This window comes from Melitaea cinxia, chromosome 13, assembly GCF_905220565.1.
Source record: "Melitaea cinxia chromosome 13, ilMelCinx1.1, whole genome shotgun sequence".
NCBI lineage: Eukaryota > Metazoa > Arthropoda > Insecta > Lepidoptera > Nymphalidae > Melitaea > Melitaea cinxia.
Genome location: NC_059406.1, coordinates 9,618,461 through 9,644,963, shown reverse-complemented (window position 1 = coordinate 9,644,963; position 26,503 = coordinate 9,618,461). Strand labels below are relative to the sequence as shown.

General features: G+C 31.9%; 1 protein-coding gene across 1 annotated transcript in view; it reads right to left on the bottom strand.

The window, feature by feature from the left end:
* Positions 1-723: 723 nt before the first annotated feature.
* The window catches only part of LOC123658888 (protein amalgam-like), a 77,693-nt gene continuing 51,913 nt past the window's right edge, over positions 724-26,503 (bottom strand). Inside the window, exons 4-10 of the mRNA XM_045594178.1 lie at positions 11,400-11,570; positions 8,643-8,771; positions 7,601-7,739; positions 4,501-4,652; positions 3,996-4,106; positions 1,151-1,213; positions 724-944 (exon numbers count right to left, since the gene is read on the bottom strand). Coding sequence (XP_045450134.1) covers positions 724-944; positions 1,151-1,213; positions 3,996-4,106; positions 4,501-4,652; positions 7,601-7,739; positions 8,643-8,771; positions 11,400-11,570 — 986 coding nt within the window. The remainder of the gene's footprint in view (positions 945-1,150; positions 1,214-3,995; positions 4,107-4,500; positions 4,653-7,600; positions 7,740-8,642; positions 8,772-11,399; positions 11,571-26,503) is intronic.

Sequence of the window (26,503 nt, the reverse complement as noted above, 5' to 3'; positions counted from 1 at the left end):
GACATTATAAATAAGATTACTTTACGTACATACAACATTATATAAATACATTAATAAAATAAGTAAAAAAATCGTTGTTATTTAAATTATAAATCTATGTTATGCTATTTGTTATTGTTACAAAGTTGAGGCTATAGACTCAAATCGAATAATAACAATAATTGATTCAGATATTGTTAAAATGAATATTTCAACTGAAATCGAAATACTGCATTCATTTCATTCACAATAATTTAATCAATTCTTACAAATAATACATATAGAGTAAAATTTTGGTGATTTCATATTTTGTAACATTTTCTTAAACTGTTACAATTCTGCTAACTATACTATACTGATGTTTTAAAGTCAATGTAGGTCTGTCTGTCAAATTAAATATGTCTTATTGATATATGTATTACTATGTAATTTTATTTTATTTTGATTTGTTTTTAAAGGTATTATTGTTCAAGGTAATTATTTTAACCAATAAGTTTTATCAAGATCAAAAATAGTATAGTCCATTTATACTCGTATTAACGCTTCATTTGATTAATGGTTTCACCGACAAATACTCAATCATTATAATTATAAGAAAGCTGACTAGTCCAATTTTCTGGATATAAGTTTCATCAATAATATTTGCATACCAACAACAGCAATTAATATTAATTATTATTTTACAAAATAACATTACTTTTGTATAAGATTAAATTGACACTTAAGATTTAATCACTAAACTTATCATCTCGCACTGTTTATAATTTGTTGATATCTGTGTTTAAATATACAAGTAAAATTTAAATTTAAACTAAATAGTATGTAAAACATGAGCTGTGGTAGCCCTGTAATTAAAGCGAGGGTGGAGAGAGAGAAAGTTTGATGGGCGCTGAACGCTGTAGATTCTGTAGTCGGCTGCCAGTTGTTGTCGAGGACGGACTGCTCTATGACGTTCTGCATTGTATCTAGTAAAAATACACACTTTTATTCGTAGTTATATACTCTACTAAATATTATTTCAAGTATAATACTTCTAAAAAAAAAAAATACTGCCATCTTAATTTAAAAGTTGAAATTTTTTTTTTTTTAATTTTTGTTGTTTATTTGTAAGGAATAAGTAAAAATATACTTGTATCAAATACTAAACAATACAATAATGTATAAAGTTTACCATATGTAGTAACATCCGGTGTATAAAACTTGTGTTCAGCTGGCTGCAAAGCCACCACGTAATCTAAATAATAAAGAGACAATTAAAATATAATCATACTATTATATACCACCAAAACTTTGATGTAAAGTTCGTTATATCTTAATGTTGGGATATACTAATCAGTAATCACGATAATTTTGATCAACATCTTGTACAATAACAATGTCAAAAGGAAATATATACCAAGTCAATATTGCTTTTGGATCTTCAGTAAAATTGTATTGTGAAGGAAAGAAACCATAAATAAATTTAAAAAGTATTACCTATTAAAAGTGCGGTGTACTTTTATAACTCAAAAAACATAACAAATAACATCCGTGTTTTCTCATATTAGCCAAATGTATTACTCATACATCTTCTTGTAAACATAAACAGTAAAAGTGCATAGTATAACCAAATGATGAAACGTAATGGAGTCGTAAATCAGTAACAGCTGAACAAATATGCATTACCGACGGTTAGCTCTGGGCGTCTGTTACACTATCCATTCATAATTACCAATTTACATATTCGTTTAATAAAATTATGAAGGGTGAATACAGATTGTCTCATTTATTTATTATTTGCTCCGTAATAAAGAGTCGTTAATTGCTTATGCCACATAATTACTTTGATTACCTGAATTTTCTAAGTAATTGTGTTAGTTTTATATTACTATTATTAAATAGTAAGTGCATAAATTATGATTTATTATTAGGCGATTCGTACATTGACTATAGTGTCTGCTGTTAATCACCTAGCGGCAATAGGCTATTTTTTATCTCCTTAAAACTTCTGCTTACAGGAATCTTGCATAAGATTTGAAAAGTATAATTCGGCTTGTCCCGAAACTAGACAAAAGGTCAGGCTCAACCAGATCATGTATCTGGACCAGATCAGGATATAGTGAGGCATGCCGGATCAGGCAAGCTCTATCAGGATCAGGTTTGGTCCAGACGAGGATAGCCTGATGTAAAATATAATCAAGTATGGTAAGGCATACTGGATCAGGACCCGGCCGGTCCAGATCAGGATAGCCTGATGTAAAATATAATCAAGTATGGTAAGGCATACTGGATCAGGACCCGGTCCGGTCCAGATCAGGATAGCCTGAAAGAAATTACGCGAACTGATCCTGAATCGCGCTATTAATGTTTTTAAGCGCACTTAGTATATATACAGTTATTAGGATAGTTATAGGTAGCAGGGAGTCCATTTCTACACAGTGGAGCAGTCGTAATAGGAAATAGTTAATTAGTAGTTAATTATTAAAAGTTAATAAATAAAATTTAATTAATAACATAAAAATAAATAAAAATAATTAATATTTAAAACATAAATAAATAATACACTGGAAAAAATAAACGGAAATAAATATCATAATAATTATGTTAAGTAACATATTTATAATATCAATTCGCTTTTTTTTGTTAAACAATTTTTTCAAGAATATACATTCGTGTTTTTTAAAAGGACCGGACCGAACCGGCTGATCAGGATGAGATGAGACTTCCTGATCTGGACCCGATCAGGAAAGCTCATCTCATCCTGATCAGGTGCAGACCAATCATCTGCGTTATGATGCCTTATCTAGTCCTGATCAGGCATGCCTGCCGGCCTAGCATGCATACAACGAGATATCTCTTGACGAGAGAGAGAGATAATGTCTAACATCGAGTATTTTCTCGATTACCCTAACATGCGCACTACGAGAGACAAAATTCTCTTCCGAAGACTTCGCCTTGTCGAGTAGAGAAACATTATCAACCATAATCACAACTGAATATCATTCTTATTTCTTATGTCGTAAAGTTGAATTTACAAGGTTATTGACCAATTGTGCCAAACCGGGATGAGCCAACGTTTGTATAATTTCAAACGAGTGACACATGTTTTATTTAACAATGTTCTCGGCCTTTTGGCTAAGATAAAAAGTGTATATCTAATTTAAAAAATCTAATATGGAAAATAAAACGGCGTAAGTAAATGAATTTAATTATATATGTAAAACAATATGCTCGTGTTGTGCTTTATATCTTGTCGCACATTAGATAATTGTAATTCTATCACGCATTGTTTTTTTTTTTTAATTTTTAAAATTTTATGAATTTTCGAATTTTTTTTTTTTTTTTGATTATTGATTTTACTTTTATTCTATTTAATTTTATTTTTACTTATTGATTTTTTTAATATAATTTTGTTTTGTTTTTTATTCTGAATGTTGTCTTGTCTTGTTGTACTAACCCAATATGGACTTATACTTTGGTCTGAAATAAAGTATTATTATTATTATTATTTAGAATAAGAAGCAACAGGCCGCAAATACGTTTTTTGTGTCATTATATGGCACACTTCACTCAACTTTTCGCATTTCCCGCTCTTCGTATACCGAAATTATATAATTATAATAGGGAAACGCCATGGTATACAAAAAATAGGCACCCGGTTTTATTTATTTTTTATTTATCGTCTTTCTCGTCGATAATATTGAAAACGAGAAGTTTCTCTTCTTAAAACGACAAAATTCGACAAAATTACGATGTCATGTTAGCTTCCGTAGAGATAAATATCACAGATCACAAAAATTTAATGATTATCTCTTCTATTGACGTAACGAGACGAGTATCGCGTGCATGCATGTTAGCTACTGTAGACATAGAGAGATAATACGAGAAAAGGGGTAGACAAAATTTTGTCGTGGCGCGCATGCTAGGCCTGCTGGTCCGGTCCTTCTAAGAAAGACGAAAAAATTTCTACTCGGGGTATTGAAAATAATCTAACAAATAACATTTTCCTATTACATGGATCGTCAATAAATACTTACGTGGAGGTGTTGTCATTTCTGTAGTTGTAGGTGCTGACGTCGTTGTTGTTGTTGTTGTAGTTGTTGTTGTCGTCGTTGTTGTTGTAGTAGTTGTAGTTGTTATCTTAATTTCTGTAAACCCAATATCTTTTTAATGACTCTGTTGGTCTTTTTTTGTTCATTAGAGTTTAAAATTATAGAGTTACATTGATATCTCGTTGCATAGGCATTTCTTTCTTGTTTCTACGTTAAATTTTCCAAGTGTATTATCAAGGTATTTACGTTCTGCTCCTAGACAGCTTCAGGTATTCAATGGGGTTGAGAAATAAATTACCTTTATTTAATATATCACACATAAAACAAAATAAGATCGAAATTAAAGCAGGATTCGAATACAGGTTTTAAGCAATTAAATTGTATTTTTATATTTTTTCATATATTTTTAATATTTAATAATACCAATGTATTGTTTATTTTGGCAATTTATAAAATATGTGGTTTTAAATATAGCGTATTTTTTACATACCGTTCAATCTTAATGTTCCATCAGCCTTTCCTATTGTGTTTGTTGCAATACAAGTATATGTTCCTGTATCTTCAGTGCTAAATTCTGTTATAGTTAATATTGTCCTTGTCTGATATAATGAGACGCGTACCTCCTTAATTGAATGTTTACCTCTAAAATGAAATAGAGTATTGATGAATTAAATATTAGTAGTTTTTAACTGAGGTAGGGCACAGCAGGAATTTCCTGCTCAAAATCTGGAGCAGCCCGACTGGGGTAGTACCTCGACCTTGCAGAAGATCACAGCTAAATAATACTGTTTTCAAGCAGTATTGTATTCCTGTTGGTGAGTAAGGTGACCAGAGCTCCTGGGGAGGATTGGGGATTGGGTCGGCAACGCGCTTACGATGCTTATGGTGTTGTAGGAGTCTATACGCTACGGTTAATTTCTTGCCATTAGGTGAGCCGTACGCTTGTTTGCCGACCTACTGATGTAAAAAAAAAAAAAAACTATTTATTCTCTTGTACTTTTTTTCTTAAAAATTAGTTAACATTTTCGAGAAATGCGTTCTCTTAAAATGTTTTTCTTAAAAAATTATTTCTATAACGTATTGCTTAAATACAACGCTTAAATGTGTAATCATTAAGTAATCACTAAAAAAAAAAATCTCAGTATTATATGTATTGCACGTATCCTTTTCGTTCTATACTAGAATGTTTTTATTTCATAGTTTTATCGAAGTAAGTAATAAATATATAAAGTGATTATAATTCAGTGTGTAATATAATCTGAGAAGAGAACGTTTTCGTTACTAATTAAGTAGTCAGCATTGTTCTATAGTGATTTTCAATAGTCCATAATCACTTACAGTTTTTCATGCTAGAAACAAAATTTTAACAGAGTGCTCTTGGATGGATTTTTTGTAAGCTAATAATTCATAGATATGCTATGAAATAAAACAGATATGTTTACAATAAAATGCGACTATCACACAGTTCCGTAATATTGGAAAACGTACTTACTATTCAGTTATTTATTTACAACAATATACTTTACTGTTAAAAGTATGTAATAAATTGTAATATTGTATAATATGTTTCATTCCGTCCTATTTATTTTTTCACATAAATTTTAGTGATTAAAAAAAACTCGAACAATGCAACTTTTGTTAGTTTTTAATAAATCGAAGCAAATGATTGCCGTGTGCAATATTTCACTGTCATTTTGGATTTTGTATATTTCTCCTGTACTGTCAGTATATCACTACTTTTTATTTTACGTAAAAGTATTTTAATTGAAAAATACTAGTAGATGGTAAACACTTCTTGTCCATTTGTAAAATCGTTTTTCACAAACATTAGTATTCTTTACAATGGATTGTTGAGTGTTCGAATATGTGACACGTTTTTTTTTATTCGGATTTGCTGTTGGTTCGAGACTAACGTTGATCCGGACTGCAAGACAAATCTAGTGTATTTAAATATTTATGTATGCAATGAGAACTTACACCTAGTTTACTAAGAAGTGACCTATTTTCTCGCTTTACTATATTATACGATATTGGCTCTTAAAGTGACTTTAATACTGTTTTTTTTTTATCAGCATATTTAATATAGATCCTCTCAACTACAGCTAGAGTAATTATACATTTACCTCTTATAACATAGTAGTATCATAAGCGTTCATTATCTAATATCTTTAAATGAGCAATGTTTGTATATATATTTGTGTAGAATCTGAATCTCGGAAACGGCTCCAACGATTTTCATGAAACTTAGTATGCAGGGGATTTCGGTGGCGATAAATCGATATAGCTAGCATTCATTTTTTAAAAATATCATTTTATCCCTGTTTTAGGCAATGAAAAAATGGCTACAATATTATTAGAATACGAAAAAATTGTTTAAAATTGTCTATAAAGTCAAAATTGCTCAGGTGGGAAATCGGCCGGTCGGGACCGACTGAGAAGACCCCGGTTCAAACCTTCATGCCTAGATCGATTTTTTAACCGACTTCCAAAAAAGGAGGAGGTTTTCAAGTCGACTGTATTTTTTTTTTTTTTTTTATGATTGTTACATCAGAACTTTTGACCGGGTAGACCGATTTCGACAAATTTTGTTTTAATCGAAAGGTAGTGTATGCCGATTGGTCCCATTTAAATTTATTTGAGATCCAACAACTACTTTTCGAGTTATATCTAATAATGCGTTTTTACTTGACGCTTTTTTCGTCGACCTACGTTGTATTATACCGTATAACTTTCTACTGGATGTACCGATTTTGATAATTCTTTTTTTGTAGGAAAGGGGATATTCCTAGTTTGGTACCGTGATAAGGAAACTAGGATCTGATGATGGGATCCCAGAGAAATCGAGGGAAACTCTCGAAAATCCGTAATAACTTTTTACTGGGTGTACCGATTTTGATAATTTTTAATTTAATCGAAAGTTGATGTTTATCATGTGGTCATATATAAATTTTATCGAGATCTAATAATTACTTTTTGAGTAATCTTTGATAACGCGTAGTTGCTTGACTATTTTTTCGTCGATCTACATTGTATTACTTGTCGATGTAATTGAAGTCAGTTTTTTTTTCGTTTGCGAGCAAACACAATTATTCCCCCTCTTTTTCTAATAGCACTCGTGATTTTTTATTAAAAATAACCACTTCATATTTATTTTTATTATTATGTCGGTAAGATCGAAAAATATTATTCATATTTTATTAATATTATAATTCGTATTTAAATATAATTTCCAAAAAACACTACTAAAAATACCGAGCTAAGCTCGGTCACTTGGGTACTTATATTAAAATTAGTACAAACAAACTCATTTTTAAAGAAATACAATATTAAAAGTAGTTCCCTTATAATACGACGTAATTTTGAAAAAAAATATATCTAAATATTTCATTTATAAGAACAGTTCTACACATTTATTTACTTTTATTCATATTCCTTTTATCTATATAAAAATGTGGCGCGTATTTCTAACATACCTATATTGATCATTAAAAACACTGCTATTAAGCAGTAATTTGCTGGACTTCAAAGGTTTTAGACAAATGTAAGTCTACTATATTGTTTAAAAAGAGGATTATTTTCCACTTACATACCCAGAGAGTATCATTTCTTCCCCACTTTTAAGCCAATAATTGATGGCTGGAGGATATGCCTCTACAAGACACTCGAGCTGAGTTTGAGAACCAGTGGGAACTCCGATCACCTTTGACGATATCAGTATTGATGGTCCAACTGTAATAAAGATATTTATTCAATAAAGCAAGTTTAAACTGACATATAATATATACACAGATGGACAAAACAAGACAAGCTTTTCATAAAATTCACTCAATACAGCCCATTTACTACTGGATATAGGCCTCCTCAAGCTCGCGCCTAAGATCCATAATTCATAAAATTACGCATAATAATATTTCGCAAAAGTACAAATAAGCGTAGAATAAGTTTGCCAAAAATATTGCCACAATTGCTTTGAATTTTATTATTCAATATGATTTCAAAATGATTTTTACAGTCACAGCTATTTACAGTTTTCTTAAATTCATTTCAAACTTAAATTCCACAGGTTGTAAAAACACTTCGATCGAGTCACATAAATTTAGTCTATCCAAAAGGAATAAGTTTGAAGACCTTTTACTGCGTTTTCGATACGATCCAGACATATAAAATTCTCATACTGAAATTAGATTTTCTTCCCGAATTTTCTAACTTATTTAAAAAGACATTTCTGAAGTTGATTTAAATCAAAATTTATTTAGTTTTATTTCAATGTAGGTACGTTGAGCTTTGATAACGAAAATATAAAAACCATTGAATAAAATATCAACTATTTTTGTGCATTTTGCTTTTTCTGTTTTTTATAAAGTTAAAAAGTATATAAAAAACGAAATTAATGTATTCTCGTCCTTCCATTTTTTTAAGCAATACATAAAAGAATCCACGAATGTTAAAGAAAAACCTACACAACGCTACATTAGATAATGTTAGAATGTCATAATATTAGTCGTTTTGTTAGCATGTTGGCAATATTTGAGAGCTTTGTATCATTGCTACCGTAATACCGTATTACATATAAGACATCGTTGTTATGTATGTAACTAATGTGTAAATGTAATTATTTTAAGAAATACTCACAGTTAACACTAAGCATTATTCTCTTGCTGACAGATGGAGGTACATCGTTGGAGGCTATACAGAGGTAAGCACCCATCTGACGGCGTTCCACCTTCGTCAGATTTAGCGATGGCCCCATATACATATCCTCTGTGTGAAGAGTAAAAGTAATATTTCAGAAAGTAAGTAAAACATAATCGTTACGACATCTGACTACTTGACTAGCCTGTTGGCGCAGTTTGACCCTGCTTTCTGCTCTGGGGGTTGTGGGTTTGATTTCCACGCCGAGTCTGGGTATAATATATATATTTATTTATATATTTATACATGTATTATTTATAAGTATGTTAATCGATTGATATAGCTACACACACACACACACACACACACTGACACACACACACATATATATATATATATATATATATATATATATACATATATATATATATATATATATATATATATATATATATATATATATATATATATGTGTGTGTAGCTATACCACTCGGCTGTTACCTATAACACAAGCATTAAGTTGTTTGCTTTAGGAACAAATGACCGTGTATGTATGTTGTAAATATTTATTTATTTATCTCCTACATCTACTTGTCATACATACATTACATACATTATATATGTCATACATACATACATACATTCATTGCGTTTCTAATTTTTACAAAAGTTGGGTAGTTGTATTAAGTACAATCACTTATATTATATTTTGTGGCATATAATCAAAGGTAAAAAGTAGTTAATATAGCTTTTAAACATTAAGTTTTGTCTAATTCATAGATATAATAATAAATGAATAATGTTAAGGGTTTAAACGATACCATTTAGAGTCTAGATTTCATTTAAAGCTGAATTAATCTACCAACATCAATTTGAATACATTTATATACCTCTTAACGACTTAAAATGTCATGATTTCTAAGATTTTAGTATTAATATAGCGATATAAGCTGAGGTAATCGGTGAACCGAAAGCTGTAGTATTTTTTTTTAATTTAATTCTTAGGTTAAGTTAATCCAAAATCGATTTTCATTATAAACGTTTAATAGTTGTTGTTAAAGTATTTTTATGCATTTTCATGTTAGTAAACTATTAAAATATTAAATGGTTGTTATTTTTACGATTTTGAAAGATTTCATAATTCGTTATTTCTTTCTATGAATGCCGTGTGGTAAGCCACACGAGACACACAATAGAGCAGCAATTAACTGAACTTTTTTGAAACTGAATATTTTTTTCCGTGTTAACACATTCAAACACATAATTTAATATTACATTTAAATAAATAAAATAATTTTAATAGAGATTATGTAAATAATTTTAATAAAAAATAATTTAAAAACAGTGGTTTATAATACGAAGCTCCTAAGTAGTTGAGCATACTTTTTATAAAGGATTTTTTTTGGATTTAAGTATGACACAAAATAAGTTTGTTCCATTTTCAAATGCATTTATATTTGAAAATGGATCAAACTTCAGAAAATATTTTGATGACAATTAATCAAAAAAATAATTTTTAACATTTGGTTTTTTTGTTTATAATATGCTTTGATTGACATAAAATAAAAAAGTGTGTGTCAGCTCCGACGCACGACTGGGTTTACTCCTTCAGATCAACTGTGTAAATAGGCACAAAAAAGGCTTACTAGGCTAAGAAAAACACTAATACCATCTCAAATTGAGGGTTCCGATAGATGGCATTACGAGAACGTTATGTCATTCGTTAGTAGATTTTACTCCTTATATTTTTTTCATACCGGGGGCCTTCTATGAAAATCGATGCAATAATTTTGTTAAAGCAATTTAACTCATATATAAACTATAATTTAAAAAATATAAACCTCAAACTAAAAAACGTATAATTTATTTTTCCGTGTAAATAAATAATCAAAACAAAATTAATTTTTAATGGAAAATTACCAACCGAAAATTGTAAACATTTTTTATAATGAATGTTAAATACCTTTCATTATCAAAGATGAGAGAGCATAAATTATGAATGGCTTTTGTTTAATCCTGCTGAGATAAATATACAAAAATAATGAATAATTTTCCTCCAATAATACTTGAAAAGGAAACAAGAGACTAGCCTGGCAGAGAAATTAAAGTAAAAACTCTCGTTTTACAAAAGAAAATTTTATAAAAACGTTATCCATAAAACGGAGCCGTCACAGTCATTTATAAATAGCTCCCCTAATTTACGTTTCTGTATGAATCGAATTTCGCATTGAATTTTCCTTAAGTTTTCGGAGCTGTGTTTTTTCATCTTCAGAGACTAAGTACTTTTAAATTATAATGCTTATATGAAACATGCTTTCCTCTTTGTTCGAATTTAATACGGTTTTTTACTAGAATTATTTCGATAGTAAAGTATTTTTACATACGAAGACAGAGTATAATTCAGCAGATATTTATATCGATCAGAGATACCAGACAGTAAAAACAGGAAATCATACTAAATTAAAACATGGGACTTAAATTTACACTAGTTTAATTTTATTTCTGAAACGGTATTCTGTCCTACCTTCAAAATTAGTAAAATAATATATATATATTATATTCCGCAAGAGAGGGGCCATTTAGGTATTAGGTACCACGTTTAACTTTTAAAACTACGTAAAACAGCTATTGATCTCTCAAATCTTCAATGTCAAAAAGGCTTATAACAGTTATTCATAAGCTTAGCCTTATGATAAGTATTGAAAAATGATGTTAAAGATTTCAACGTGACGTGAAGACTTTGGAAATGTCGCATACCTTTGTATAGCTCACCAGCTTCATTTCTTAACTGTATGTTAGTGCCGTCTTCCCGCCTCCACAGTATGCGTGGGAGAGGTCTGCCGTCCGCTCTGCACGAGATGCTTACGTCTGTTCCCTCTCGTGCTACCAGGTCCCCACTGGTACCCTCGTCGACTATGTTCGGCGGAACTGTGGACAAAAAATCTTAATAAATAAAAATTAACCGCCTAAATTTTTGTACGCGTATAACTTGCAAACGTCTGAACCCACATGAACATTTTTTTGTTTTCTTTATTCTCAGGAGCGTAAGAGAAGTGTAAAAGAAGGAATCAGGAGTGTAAAAGAAGATGTATATATATATATAGGAAATTTGCCGGGTCACCTAGTATTTATATTCTAACCTACCTTAACCTGCATGCAATAAATGGCTTACAATTGTTTAAAAATCAAAATTAACACAGTTCATGCTGGGTTATACAGTTTCGTGTTGCTTTTGTAATGAATTTTAAACCAAACTAATGAATTATTTACGAAATTTTGTAGTTATTCTAGTTTATACTTGTTCAGTATTTGTCTATAGACCAATAATCTATAAATCTATACAAATAAATAAAATTGGAGTGTCTGTTTGTAATATTAAAATAACCGCTTTTTACTAAATGCACGTGGATATATGTATACATAGTAGAAATACCTAAAAAACATTTTTTTAAATTTTTGTCTGTCTGTCTGTCTGTTCATTCCGGCTAACCTCTGAAACGGCAGGACTGATTTTGACAGAACTTTCACTGGCAGTTAGCTGATGTAATAAGGAATAACTTAGGCTACTATTATTTTTTAAAAATTTATTCATTTAGTAACTCTGCGAACCAAAAAACATTTTTTTGCAAATTATACGCGGACAAAATCGCGGGCAAAGCTAGTTTTGATATAAAATGTCACAATTAATAACGTCAAGTGAAATTAAACTTGTCTGTTAGATTATTTCACTGACCTGACCGATCTCTTATCCTATTATATATAACTAGCCCCTGCGAATAATTAGCACTAAATAAGTAAAAAAAAATTCCGACCGTCAATCTTGTTGACGTTGTTTCATCAGCAAAATACAGCAAAAAATGTGTCCATCTAATAAATCAATTTGCCCTAAGTTGAATAAAGATCATCCAAATTGTGAGTAATTGAGAATAATTGTTTTCTTTGTATTAATTGTAAGGGTAATCATATGGCTTTTGATAAAGTCCTACATTTTAAAAAAGAGTAAAAAATTGGAAAATAAATTCAGAATGTTACTGTTTATATTTGAAATCTATAATAGGTACATCCTAAGCCTAAGAGTCAAACCTAAGATAAAGCATGTTTACGCTCCAACAAGTACATTGCTAGTAATTTATCCTAAAACTGAATAAGTTAATCAGTGAAGCCCTCAAACTTCTGAAACACAAAATACATTGAAGAAGAAAAAGAAAAGAAAAAAAGTATCAAATGTACTGAGAATATTAGATAGAAGGCAAAATGTATATGAGTACACCGGCTCAAGTAATGGAATCAGAATTGTGTATACAACATCTTTATTTCCGAAGATTGTTTTTAGCCGGTAAATTTTTATTGAAATCAATATCTATAACCACAAATTCACTCATTCAAATGTTAAACGAATTTCTATTGAGAATTTTAATTACTTCGTGGAAATGAAAGAATAACCCGTTGTTTATAGAGGTTTACGATATTCTAAAAAACGTGGAGGTCAATAAAAATTACTCTTTGAACTTTTTCTTACTTTGCACGTAGCCGAGCAGTATTCATATAGCGAATGTAATTAAAATAGAGATAATTAATATAAATACACCTAAAAGAAACTTTAGTACATCATATTTAAATAATAACTGTAAAAACTTTATTAACGAATATTATAACAGCTTTTACAAAAAAAAAAAAAAATACTGGCGGTTCTAAGGATGGCAAACACAATAGGTACAGCATTTTTTGTTGCCGAATCTTTAGCTTCATCATTGCAGCCTATACAGTCCACTGCTGGACATAGACCTCCACAAATTTACGCCAAAAATAACGTGAACTCATGTGTTTTGCCCATAGTCACCACGCTGGGCAGGCGGGTTGGTGACCGCAGTACTGGCTTTGTCGCACCAAAGACGCTGCTGCCCGTCTTCGGCCTGTATATTTTAAAGCCAGTAGTTGGATGGTTATCCCGCCATCGGTCGGCTTTTTAAGTTCCAAGATGGTTGTGGAACCTTATTATCCCTTAGTCGCCTCTTACGACACCCACGGGAAGAGAGGGGGTGGCTAAATTCTTTAGTGCCGTAGCCACACAGCACAGTGCTTCAATTGACTTTAAAATAAGTAGTCACATTTCTATCATACACGTTGAGTCTCGTACGTATCCATTGACTACAGACATTTTTTGTTATTTTCTCACTCTAAATGGGCTCTTATCATCTAACCCTAAAAGTACACCCGTGGCATATATAATTTTAAAACAAATATGAAGTTTAAGAGAAGAGTCTTAAACAGTTTTTTTTTGCAGTGGATTCCATCTCATATTCAGTACAGTGGTTTACATATAGTTAAAAATAAACAATTTGATTTATGGAGACAATGTTTTCATAAAAGGTTGAAAGACAAAAGCATCTTGTATATAGGACCATACAATCTCACCCGCTCAATGTGCCTTGGATAGACACAGAGTTATTGAATATAAAAGACATGGTGCTTTACCGTCACGGTCTGGACGTATACTATTCCATAAATTTAGCAATATGAAGGGTATAAATCCGAATCCTAATTATTCCGATTGTGGAGTAGTAGAGGATGTCTATCACATTTTAATGGAATGTGTTAAGAACACAACCAGAAGACGCCATTTTTTTCCTAATAAACTGTTTTATACCGATGTCTAAGAATGTAATAGTATTTCAGCAACATCAGAATCTACTTTGATAAATCTATACAAATAAATAAAATTGGAGTGTCTGTTTGTAATATTAAAATAACCGCTCTTTACTAAATTAATAGGTATGTATGGTACATATACCAAAATAACATTTGTTAGAATTTTCGTCTGCCTGTCTGTTTGTTCCGGCTAATCTCTGAAACGCCTGGACCTGTTTTGACGGGACTTTTTGAAGGAGTAACTTTGGCTACTTTTATTTTAAGAATTTGTTAATTTTATAACTCTGCGAACTGAACAATAACTTTTTTGTTAAATTCCACGCGGGCGAAGTCGCGGGCATGGCTAGTAAATTATATATGGCTATAAATTGCTCGATGAAGTTTTATTAATAATATTTTAAGGTTTTATTATGTAACTCTATTAACTTATACATATACGTATAATAACAGATTGACATATAGTCGCAGTAGCGGCAAAACTCTTTAATAAAAAAAGAAAAACGAATTAATAAGCAATGTCTAATATTTAGTCGTAAATTAAAAAGAATGGAATACCTTAAATAAAAACACTATTTTATAGTCCCATTAAAATGACTACTTCAATAAACTCGTATAACTAACTAAAGTTTCAACGCTTCTGCCGAACGTCGCTTAATTTACTTCAGACATAGTTCTGTTGAAAAGATGGATATCGATTTTATGCACAGAGAGACTGAGAAAATGACAGCTACTTTCAAATAAATAATAAAATTATTTTTTTTTTGCAAAAGTATGTAGTAATGCTAAAAGACTGTTAGCATGCATTTTAAGCGAGCACATCTAAGCATTAAAAATACGATTAAAAAAAAAAACCATAAGAAAACATTTGTAAACAGATTGAGGTGCATGATACAATGTGAATGTGAGGTTAAATATTTCACTAAGATAGTGCACAGCAGGAAATATCCTGCTAAAATCTGGAGCAGCCCGACTGGGGAGTACTTCGACCTTGTGTGTCTGTGTGTGTGTGTGTGTGTGTATGTGTGTTTGTGTGTGTGTGTATGTGTATATGTATATATATGTGCATGTGTTTGTGTGTATTCCTACTAATATTATAAATGTGAATGTAAGTTTGTTTGTTACGTTTTCACGCAAAAACTACATAACCGATCATCATGAAACTTTGTACACATATTCTTGGAGGTAATAGAAGTAGCATAGGATACTATTTGGTAAAATAATATAGTGCGAGCAAAGCAGCGGGTTAAAGCTAGTATGTAGGTGTGTGTGTGTGTGTGTGTGTGTGTATGCATGTGTATATGTGTATGTCTGTATGTATATATGTATTTACGGTTGAGTTGAGTTGCCTCTTCCTTTTTTTGTAGTCGGTTAAAAACTCACAAATTTTTGACCGCCACATTTTCGTACCAACTTTGCCTCTGGTACAACTGCATAAGACGCCGCGAGATCTTGGCTTGGGATGATACTGTCGTTTGTTCATTGTTTCTCCCACTTGATTTGTTTTGTGTGGTGCACGGGTCTACTTGACTAACTACAATATCGACTAGCTTTTTCGTTTCGTTCACAGAATTAAAAAAGAAAAGAAAGAAAAATCAAAAATAAAAGTAGCATAAGTTACTCCTTATGACATCGGATATTTGCCGTTGAGAGTCTCGTAAGGATCGGTCCAGCCGTTTCGGAGATTGGCCAGAACAAACAGACAGACAGACAAAAATTGTAAAAAATATGGAGTCACTTAGGCTACTTTTATTTTAGATTTTTTTTTTATTTTAATACCTATTTTGTTAAATTCCAAGCGGACGAAGTCGCGGAATCAGCTAGTATTAAATACAGATGTAAAATGTATATTTATAAAATTTTTTACTTTGCAATAAAATACAACAACAATTTGAATCATAATAACAATCTGCGCTATAATGCAAACCCCTTTTCAACTGTGTAATTTCTATACATTCCGATAAAGCGTAAAATAAAACATTGTGAATAAACAACGTTACCAACCAACATAACATAAAATGGAAATACGTTTTTAAATTTATGTAATGACAATTGGAGGTGTTTGATTATTTCGCGTATTACAGTTAAAAACAATAGGCGCTGAAGGGGACAGGGATAATTTAGGCGTCATAGAATCGTTATTCTTGACTGTGGAAATAAATTCTGGCGGGATAATTTACTTTTTATTCGCTTTTTTGGTCAAAATGAACGCATAAATCTAAGGATAAGGATCTCTGTATAAATATTTATGTTCTTCTTAAAATTAAATACTGACAGTGGAAATGAAAAGACCGTTTTCGTCACGATTTTTATGTTTTTAAATTTATGTCGCTTTGTAATATTTTATGTCAAATATATTCGAGATTTTTATTAGATTTTATATAAGCAGTTGTTTACGATGAGATTTTTTTTTAAATCAACAATAGTTTATTAAACATTATACATATTTACAATTCACAACTAACTAAATATTTACAGTTTGACAGTTTTGGTATAAATCATGTCCGCGTGGAATTGTGCCAAGAATACTGGCAGCATTTCCCCGTTCTCTGAGATTCTCTGAGCAAAAAATGCACCAGCCCTCTTGTCACCAGCTGAGGCAATAAAGCGAGGAGTTATCTCATTTAAATTTTTTTTTAGCACTGTCCAAGGTACAAAAATGTAATTTGTATTAGTGACGAATATTTGTGCCGTTTAGTCGTTTCAGCTTTTTCCGCTGCGGCTCCCGCTTTTAAGGCTGTTTCCCTGACATGAGACGGAGCAAGTGTGTCAACGCAGGTTGCGTCTCACAATAGCGTCCGCCCCCTTTCCCAGGGAACCAACGTCAATCCATCAGGTCTCTTGCCATCATTGCGACTAATTCCAATAGGCTCGATAAGAGCAGGAACGTCGATGGTGGCAAGAGCTCTTTTTATGGTATCGTTTAGGGAACCGTGGCGGGAAAAGCTACCTGAATTCTTGTTACAGGAAAGGCCGTGTAGTCCGAAAGAATCAACCTCTTTTCCACACGGACATCTTTGTTCCAAAGCACAGTGGAGCTCCCAACCGGAGAGCGAGAGTAATTCTAAAACTTTCATTGTCTAAAAGTGTCCCAAGATTTTTTGACGGCGTTGGGTGTAACCAATGACCTGACTCTTTATTGGACACAGCTAAAAGCCTGGCACGGTTTTTGTCACTTGTAAGATTTTGCGTCAAACTTATATTAGTATTGTGAACTATTGGCATATCCCAAGGTTTTTGTTTTGTAACGTTCTTCGGGATATCGCCATTAGGACACATTAACTTCCAGTTTTTTATTGCATCTGTAGCATCTGTAATTTGGACTGAATTAGATTTATAAATAATTTTGGGACAAATAGACAATATCTATAATATATATAAAAGCGAAAGGTCATTCATCACGAAATCTCCAAAACTATAACACCTATAAACTTGAAATTTGGCAGGTAGGCTCCTTAAGAGACGCAAGCATCCTTTAAGAACGGATTTTACGAAACTCGACCCCTAAGGGGGTAAAACAGGGGTTGGAAGTTTGTATGAAGTTCTATGTTTTTGAAGTAAGATGCTTGATATTTAAAATGTATGCTCTATAAATGATGAGGTTTTGGGTTAAAACGGGGGATGGTAGGTTGACTCACTCATCACGAAATCTCCGAAACTATAACACCTACAAACTTGGAATTTGGCAGGTAGGGTCCTTATAGAGCATAGACATCCGCTAAGAACAGATTTTACGAAACTCGATCCTTAAGGGGGTAAAACGGGGGTTGGAAGTTTGTATGAAAGTCCTATTTTTTTGAAGTAAGAGACTTGAAATTTAAAATGTATACTCTATAGATGGTGAGAAGGTGTCCAAATAATGTATCTTTAGAAATCAACTCCCTTTTGGGGTTAAAACGGGGGATGGTAGGTTGACTCCCTCATCACGAAATCTCCGAAACTATAACAGCTACAAATTTGAAATTTGGCAGTAGGTTCCTTAAATGGTGTAGACGTCCGCTGAGAACGGATTTTACGAAACTCGACCCTTAAGGGGATAAAACGGGTTTGGAAGTTTGTATGAAAGTCCTATGTTATTAAGGTAAGAGATTTGAAATTTAAAATGTATGCTCTATAGATGGTGAGGAAGTGTCCAACTAATACATCGTAATCTATATATATAAAAGAGAAAGGTCACTGACTCACTCATCACGAGAACTCAAAAACCGCTGGATGGTCCATCCATCCAGGATGGACAAAGATGAAATTTGGCAGGGAGGTAGATTATAGTTAGTAGACGTCCGCTAAGAACGGGTTTTGCGATATTCCACCGCTAAGGGGGTTTAATTGGGGTTGATAGTTTGTATGAAACATATACAGCAGCTATAAAATCGCCTGAAAGGGTATTTGTACTGCAGCCTGAAAATAAAACTAAAAATGTGGTGTATAGAGAGGTTTTATAAAAATAACTATTAAATTATTCTAAATTGTGCGTTTGAAAAGGTTACTCAGAGTGATAAGAATTTCAAGTGACTGAAATAAAAAAATAATTTGCGTTAAGCAGCTTAATAGTAATGCATATCTTTATAACCACGTGGACGTAGCTACGGGCAACAGTTAGTGTATTATAAAACAAAGTCTCCAAAAGCGTATGTGATCGATTCCCTAAAAATCTACTGAACGGATTTTCATGCGGTTTCACCAATGGAGAGAGGGCTTCAAGAGGAAGGTTTACGGAACGGCTAAGCCGATTTTGATGAGAGTTTCACTGAAATTTTACCGGGAAAACTTTGTGACAAACTGATTTCAACGCGGGCGAAGCCGCGGGCACAGCTAGTACATATATAAAAGCGAAAGGTCACTCATCACGAAATCTCCGAAACTATAAATACTTACAAACTTGAAATTTGGCAGGTAGGGTTTATAGGGCGTAAACTACTACTAAGAATGGATTTGACGAAACTCAACCCCTAAGGGGGTAAAACGGGGGTTGAAAGTTTGTATGAAAGTCCTATGTTTTAGAAGAGACTTGAAATTTAAAATGTATGCTCTATAGATGGTAACAAGGTGTCCAAATAATGCATCGTAATCTATATATATATGTATATATATAAAAGAAAGGTCACTGACTAACTCATCATAAGAACTCAAAAATCGCTGGAAGGTCCATCCATCCATCCAGGATGAACCCTCCAGCCATTATAGTTAGTAGACGTCCGCTAAGAACAGATTTTGCGATATTCTACCGCTAAGGGGGTTTAATTGGGGTTAACATATTTGTATGAAACATAATATACAGCAGCTATAAGTTCTCCTGATAGGTTATTTATACCGCAGCCTGAAAATAAAGCTAAAAATGTGGTGTATAGAGAGGTTTTATAAAAACAACTATTAAATTATACTAAATTGTGCCTTTTAAAAAGTTACTCAGTGTGATAAGCATTTCAAGTGACTGAAATAAAAAAATAATTTGCGTTAAACATCTTAATAGTAATGCATTTCTTCTTAGCCACGCGGATGTAGTCGCGGACAACAGTTAGTGTATTATAAAACAAAGTCCCCAAAAGTGTATGTGACCGATTCCCTCAAAATCTACTAAACGGATTTTCATGCGGTTCAAGAGGAAGGTTTACGGAACGCTTAAGCCGATTTTGGTGAGATTTTCACATTAAGTTTGCCGGGAAAACTTTGTAACACACTAATTTTTACGCGGGCGAAGCCGCGGGCACAGCTAGTTTTAATATAATTTAGGCAATATGAGAATTTAGAGTACCCAATTTGTCAGTTATTTCAACGAATATTTTAATTTTATTATCCAAAATTGGCTGTATGCCTTTATCAAAAATGGTGCACCTAGAAGACAAAATGTAATTCTTTGAAGTATTTTTAAATTAAGAGCAATTTTATTTAATAATTCTGTTGCCAAATTAATTTTGGAAAGTAATAGAAGATCTTATTATCTTTAAAAAAATATTATTAATGAATTAGAATTATAACTATAAAATTAATAAAGTACGAAGCAGAAAAAATACTATCATTATTTGCGCGTCCGTTAACTTAGTATGCAAGCCTAGCTTCAAGTTTAACTTGTTCTAAGACTTCTTGCAATATACTTTATTATGTTATATGTATAAAATACTTAATTTAATTTATTATATGAGTTATGATTAATTTTTTACCAAATAAGAGGTTTACTTGTAAATTTTTGGCCACTATAAATACTATTGTTTTCAAAGTTCTATACTAAATACTAAAAACTAAGAATAAAATAAAATATTTAGCAATTTCATAAGGATTTAAGTACCTAACAATACGAAAATGTTTTTGGTTTAAAATTAATTATTACATAAATTGTCACGATAGTTTTACGTGATAACGTCATAAAGAAAAAAATTGCATTCTTTTATAAATTGAATTGAATTATTATCACTGAATTATTTCGAACTGCTAGCTCTGACGTCACGCGAGAAGAGAGATAAATGTGTCACAAACCAACGCTTGCTCTCTCGCTTGCACGCTCAGGCTCAGGCGGAACGTGACACTTTTCGTGTGTTCAGCCTGTTGTCATCGATTTACAAGATGTTATCACGAGAAATCAACAATTAAATAATTGGAAACAACAAAAGACCTAAACTGATTGTGTTTTTCTTTAAATAAAGCTAGCGAAGTTTCCGTGCATTTTTCTATTATTTTGATGTTATAACCCGTCAAAGCTTTTAAAAATTCTATATACGGAACAAAAGAAGTATTTATACTTAAGCAATATAAAAGATTTCCACCCATAAGCAACAATTCACAATTCCTCCGCGACGCTGTTCTACGAAATAGCACTAACAGTTTTCTTCAATTTATGTGCCTTCAGAAACATTTTCTAAAACTTTATTTTATAGCAATTGTCATTGGAATCAGTAACTAAATGTTTGAAAAATACAATTTTATTTTGTGTATTATGTAACACTTCTACGTCAGTATATTTACACGGCCCAATTAAAATAATAGTTTTTTTTTTAGTTCGTCCTGACAAGACGTTTTAAAAATTAAGCAGTATTTTTGTTATTATTCAGACGTTACGTATAGTCTATGGCGTATAGTCTATTTTTACGAAATAAGAAAGCGTTTCTGAACGGCTTATTTCAACTAGTACAAATAGACTCGACGTTATAATTTACTACGATTTAATTGGTCAATTGGCGTATCTAAGCTCAGTGTAGAAATAGTTTAATAATTCCAGCATTCGGATAATAGAAATAAATAATATTTATTACTAACATATTTTTACCTCAACTTCAGAGGAGTTCCCATTTATCATGTCTGACTGGGAGATCTCACCACAGCGGCATCATCATTTCATCAATTAACCAACGTTGATGTTGCTCACTGAGTATATTTTTGATCTATCTATATACATATAATAAAATGGTAGGAAAGTCAAAACTGTACATTGAATATTTTTTTAAAAGAATACTTGGGGTGTAATCTACAATCGATACCGAAGCCAAAAATATAGTTTTTAGAATTTTTGTCTGTTTGTCTGTTTGCCTGTTTGTCTGTATCTATGTCCGGGATAAACTCAAAAAGTACTGCATGGATTTACTTCAAATTTGGCACGAATATTATTAAGAAGTTGGATCAACATATAGGCTACATATTATCATGCTATCACCTACCGGGAACGAGCAGTGAACCTTTATTTCCTCAACGCATTCTGTAACAACGTGTAATCTAACGGCGCATATTTGAATGTTGTTGTTATTATGTTAATAACCATGCTATACAAGCTAGCTTCACATTATAAAAATCACGCAATATAAGTAACTAAGCCGATAAACATAATTAAATGAATATAAGTAGACAAGATAATTTTAAAGCAGCGCCATCTATGAGATTTTTCTGTAGATATGAAATGTAAAGAAGAAACGGGTAAATGAATGTTATTTTAAAAGGTATAATCGTAGGTATTTTTGGTGCTGTATAGCGTTCACGCAGACGACGTCGCGGGCAGCAGCTAGTTGAGAATATTTATGTTGGAGAGTAGACCTATGTATATTAGTGCAGCATTTGTGATCTTGGATCTAAATTATAGTCTTTCTGTGGTATGTTTTTATTTATATACTAGCTGTGCTCGCGACTTTGTCCGCGTGGAATTTAACAAAAAAAGGTATTTTTAAGTTCGCAGAGTTATAAAATAAAAATTTCCAAAATGAAAGTAGCCTATGTTACTCCTAATTACATCAGCTATCTGCCAGTGAAAGTTCTGTCAAGATCGGTCCAGCCGTTTCAGAGATTAGCTGGAACAAACAGACAAACTGTTGGAGAAAAATGAGTGTGGCCATCGACAATGCGGTAAATTAACATTATAGAGCATATGTGATAAATATTAATGCATAGAGCATGTCGTAAATAGTTATCTTAATTATTAGTCTACATAAATATATATATAGGTATATAACTTAAAGAAAATATGATTGCAGTGATTGCCTTGCACAAAGTGGGTATGGAGCCGTCGATCATATTCCAGACATTTCAAAAGCTTGGTATCAGCCGTATGTTCGTATATAGTACTATCATCAGATACAGCAACACTTCGTTAGTCGAAGACCAGAAAAGATCGGGGCAACCGCGTGTTGTTAGAACTACAAACGTTGTTAATGCTGTAATTGCTGTTCAAGCCAGAATTCGTCGAAACCCCATTAGGAAGCAAAAAATCTTATCGAGAGAAATGAAGATTCCCGCTAGGACTCTGTCGCGTATTATAAAAGAAGACCTGAAGCCCGGTGCTTATCACCGATATACAGGACATGTCCTAAATCAATCTTTACAATTAAAGAGAGTGGATCGATCAAAACGCCTTCTGTCGCGATACGCAGGTGAAAGGCACAGAAATATCCTCTTTACCGATGAAAAAATGTTCACGATTGAAGAACACTACAATAAGCAAAATGATAAAGTGTACGCTCGCAGTTCTAAAAAAACTGCTCAAGTTGTCGGAAAGGTACAACGTGGTCATCATCCTGCGTCAGTGATGGTTTGGTGGGGCGTGTCTTATCAAGGAGTCACAAAACTATATTTTTGTGAAAAAGGAGTGAAAGTGTAACAAGATACAGTCTTTGATCATGTTGTGAAACCTCTCAGCAATACACTTTTTAAAAATATACCGTGAACTTTCCAGCAGCACTCTACACCTGGGTCACAAGGCACGAATTACCCAAGCTTGGCTTGAAACTAACGTTCCGGACTTTATAAGAGTTGAAGACTGGCTCTCATCTAGCCCAGACCTCAACCAGAACTCAGTACATTATACGTTTCTTTTAGTGAAAGAATGTTCAAAATCGGTCCAGTAGTTTTTGAGTTTATCTATTACAAACAAACAAAGAAGTAAAATATTTCATCATTATTATATTAATATAGATATTTACAAAACATCAATTACTTCGACAGAAATAGGAACAAACGCAGTGGAAATATGAGAAGGAAAGATAAAATTATAACTCCAATTTCATTAAAAAACATCTCCTTTCTGGGCCATGGGTTTCGCATATGCAATAAAATATCACTATTGATTTTATAACTGCCAATAAAAATGAAATGTTCAATTAAAAAGACTAATAGCCAAAACATACTTTTCAGTGCAATAATTATTACAGCGGATTTAGTGGCGAAGTATTTCATGCAAGACGTTAGGCTATATTTGTAATGGTTGAAGGTTTTGAAAAGAGTCTTACGGCAAGACACTGTTTTCGAAACCTACTTGAATACAGAAATTATTAACTTAAATTTTTGATTTCTATAGTATATTTCATTGTCAATGTTTACAGTTTTATGTGTTTTTGAGCCCCTACGACGACTTATTATTTAGGGTAATCAATAATGACTACGTTCTATAATTTTACGTTTTTAACACTTTTGATAATAATATCAAAAATCTATCAAAAGAATAGTGAGATGGATTTAAATATGCCTTTTTTTGTTTATATAACTAGGTCGGCAAACAAGCGTACATACACATGCTCACATACTACGAGCAATACTAATGAAAAAAAATAAAAAAATACTACGAGCATCACAAGCGCGTTGCCGACCCTACCCCAAATTCCTCCCAAGTCACCTTACTGACCACAGGAACATAACACTGCTTGAAAGCAGTATTATTTAGCTGTGATCTTTTGTAAGGTCGAGGTACTTTCCTAGTCGGGCTGCTCCAGATTTTGAGCAGATATATCCTGCCGTGTCCTACCTCAGTTAAATTATTAAGTCAGCTATCTCAAAGTGGTTTGTAAAATTAATTTTCCGTTCGCATAATGACGACAGTGACAAATCGTTATGGCCAAAGTATACAAATTTTCACAAAATATACGTGCTACTATAGTATAACAACATGTATTGAAGCGGGTAACCTCCTCAGACATTTAAGAAAATTGTTCTTTAAACTTAATTTATATTAAAAATATGCACTCTAACAATTTTCGAATCCGATTCAAAAAATTAATTCGTAAGTCAATTACTAAATGTAATCCTTCCTTTTCATCAATTATATTAATTTGCACTATGCAATGATTTTGATCACTGCACAGTTTATAATTCCGTAGACAAGTCTTTGTACGTGTAACGTATTCATTATTTGTATTTCATCAGGCATAGAAGCTTTTAGTTGTGCCTAGAGAGCATAGATCGTTTATCGAATGTCAAAGAGGATATATGTACAAAGTTTACTTAAGTGGATGTAATATATCTATGTTGTGTCCAGTTCGATGATCACTTATGAACTTATATCCACATATTATGTTGATATATTCTTATGAATGTAGTGTTTGATCAAAGTTGGTTTTGATTCATTGTAATTTCTTAACACCATGTCACTTTTATCCTTTAGGAGGGTTTAAAGTAAATGAACTAGAAATAGTATCGAACGTTACTTTTTTTTAAATTTCTCGCATAGTTTTGATATTTTTTAACAAAGAGGTTGTCTTAATTTTGATATATTTTTTTTTATAAAGAAGCTGTCTTAAACCGATGTCTTTAAATTGGATCGCTAATAATTAATACACGCGACTAAGAAAAAAGAAAAAAAAATAATAATTTTTTTATCAATAAATAAATCAAACTGGTACGCAATTACTACTGTAAGTAATAGTTTATAAACTGATCTAATGATATCCACGAAAGCCTCAAGAATTTTGAAGCCTTGGATATGAATGTGAAAAACAAACCAGAAAACCCACTAAAACAGAGAGGAGAGTCTCGCCTTATTGGTGGACCGCATAATCGCTTACGGAAAGCTTTTTGGGTCCACAAAACGATCTTTACTGTCTAATTCAGATAAATTTATTTTACGTATATCACACGTAAATTCTTGTGAAAGAGTAACCCAAACTCGTTTAATTGCCCGGGTAAAACTCGGTTTCAGGTTAGTGTCTTTTAATGTATAATTTATCAAAAGAAAAAATATAAAAATTAGTTCAAAATTAGTAAATCTTTTCTTTCAAACTCGTTAAGTAGTAAATAGTTTATAGAATACTACTTTTTACCTGCTTACACATTCGAGAAATAAACAGCAGTGCACATAATTATTAGTGCATAATAATGATAATCATGATGAAATAATGAGTATCAAAATCTGTTCCAGTAAATGTATTTTACGATTAAATCGAACCTGCAAATTGTAAATCAAGCAGGCGCTGTTTCTAATATCAACGATAACGCTAGTCTATCGATACACTATTGTACGGTATATTGTGTTTTAATCACTGCGTAGTGACAAGCTCTTCAACGATAAATGGATACGTTTCATTGTTCGTTAGTACTATGAATTGCATTCAATGAATTATACCATTCGATTCATATGGTACTTGAAATTGTACAGTATATTGAGTTAATTATAAATTCGTCATCAAAATATCAAGTATCTTATTTCGCTAATTAATACGTTTCAAATGTACTTGTAGCAATAAAATGTATTCAGTTGCACAAAATAACTACCTCAAAAATAAATATTATTCTAATAATTTTTTAAAACACATATGGTAAAACATTTGAAGGCTTTTAAAAAGTATGATTTAAGGGAAATAAAGTTTTTGTTTCGCGTATTAATATAATACATATGTAGGTACATAGTGTGGAAAAATTACATTGTAATTAATTCCGTACCATCAGTTAAGAAAAACTAAACACACACATAGAAAGATAAATACCTTCTTAATTCTAAAACAACATAAGTTGCCTGCGTTATCTATAGGATA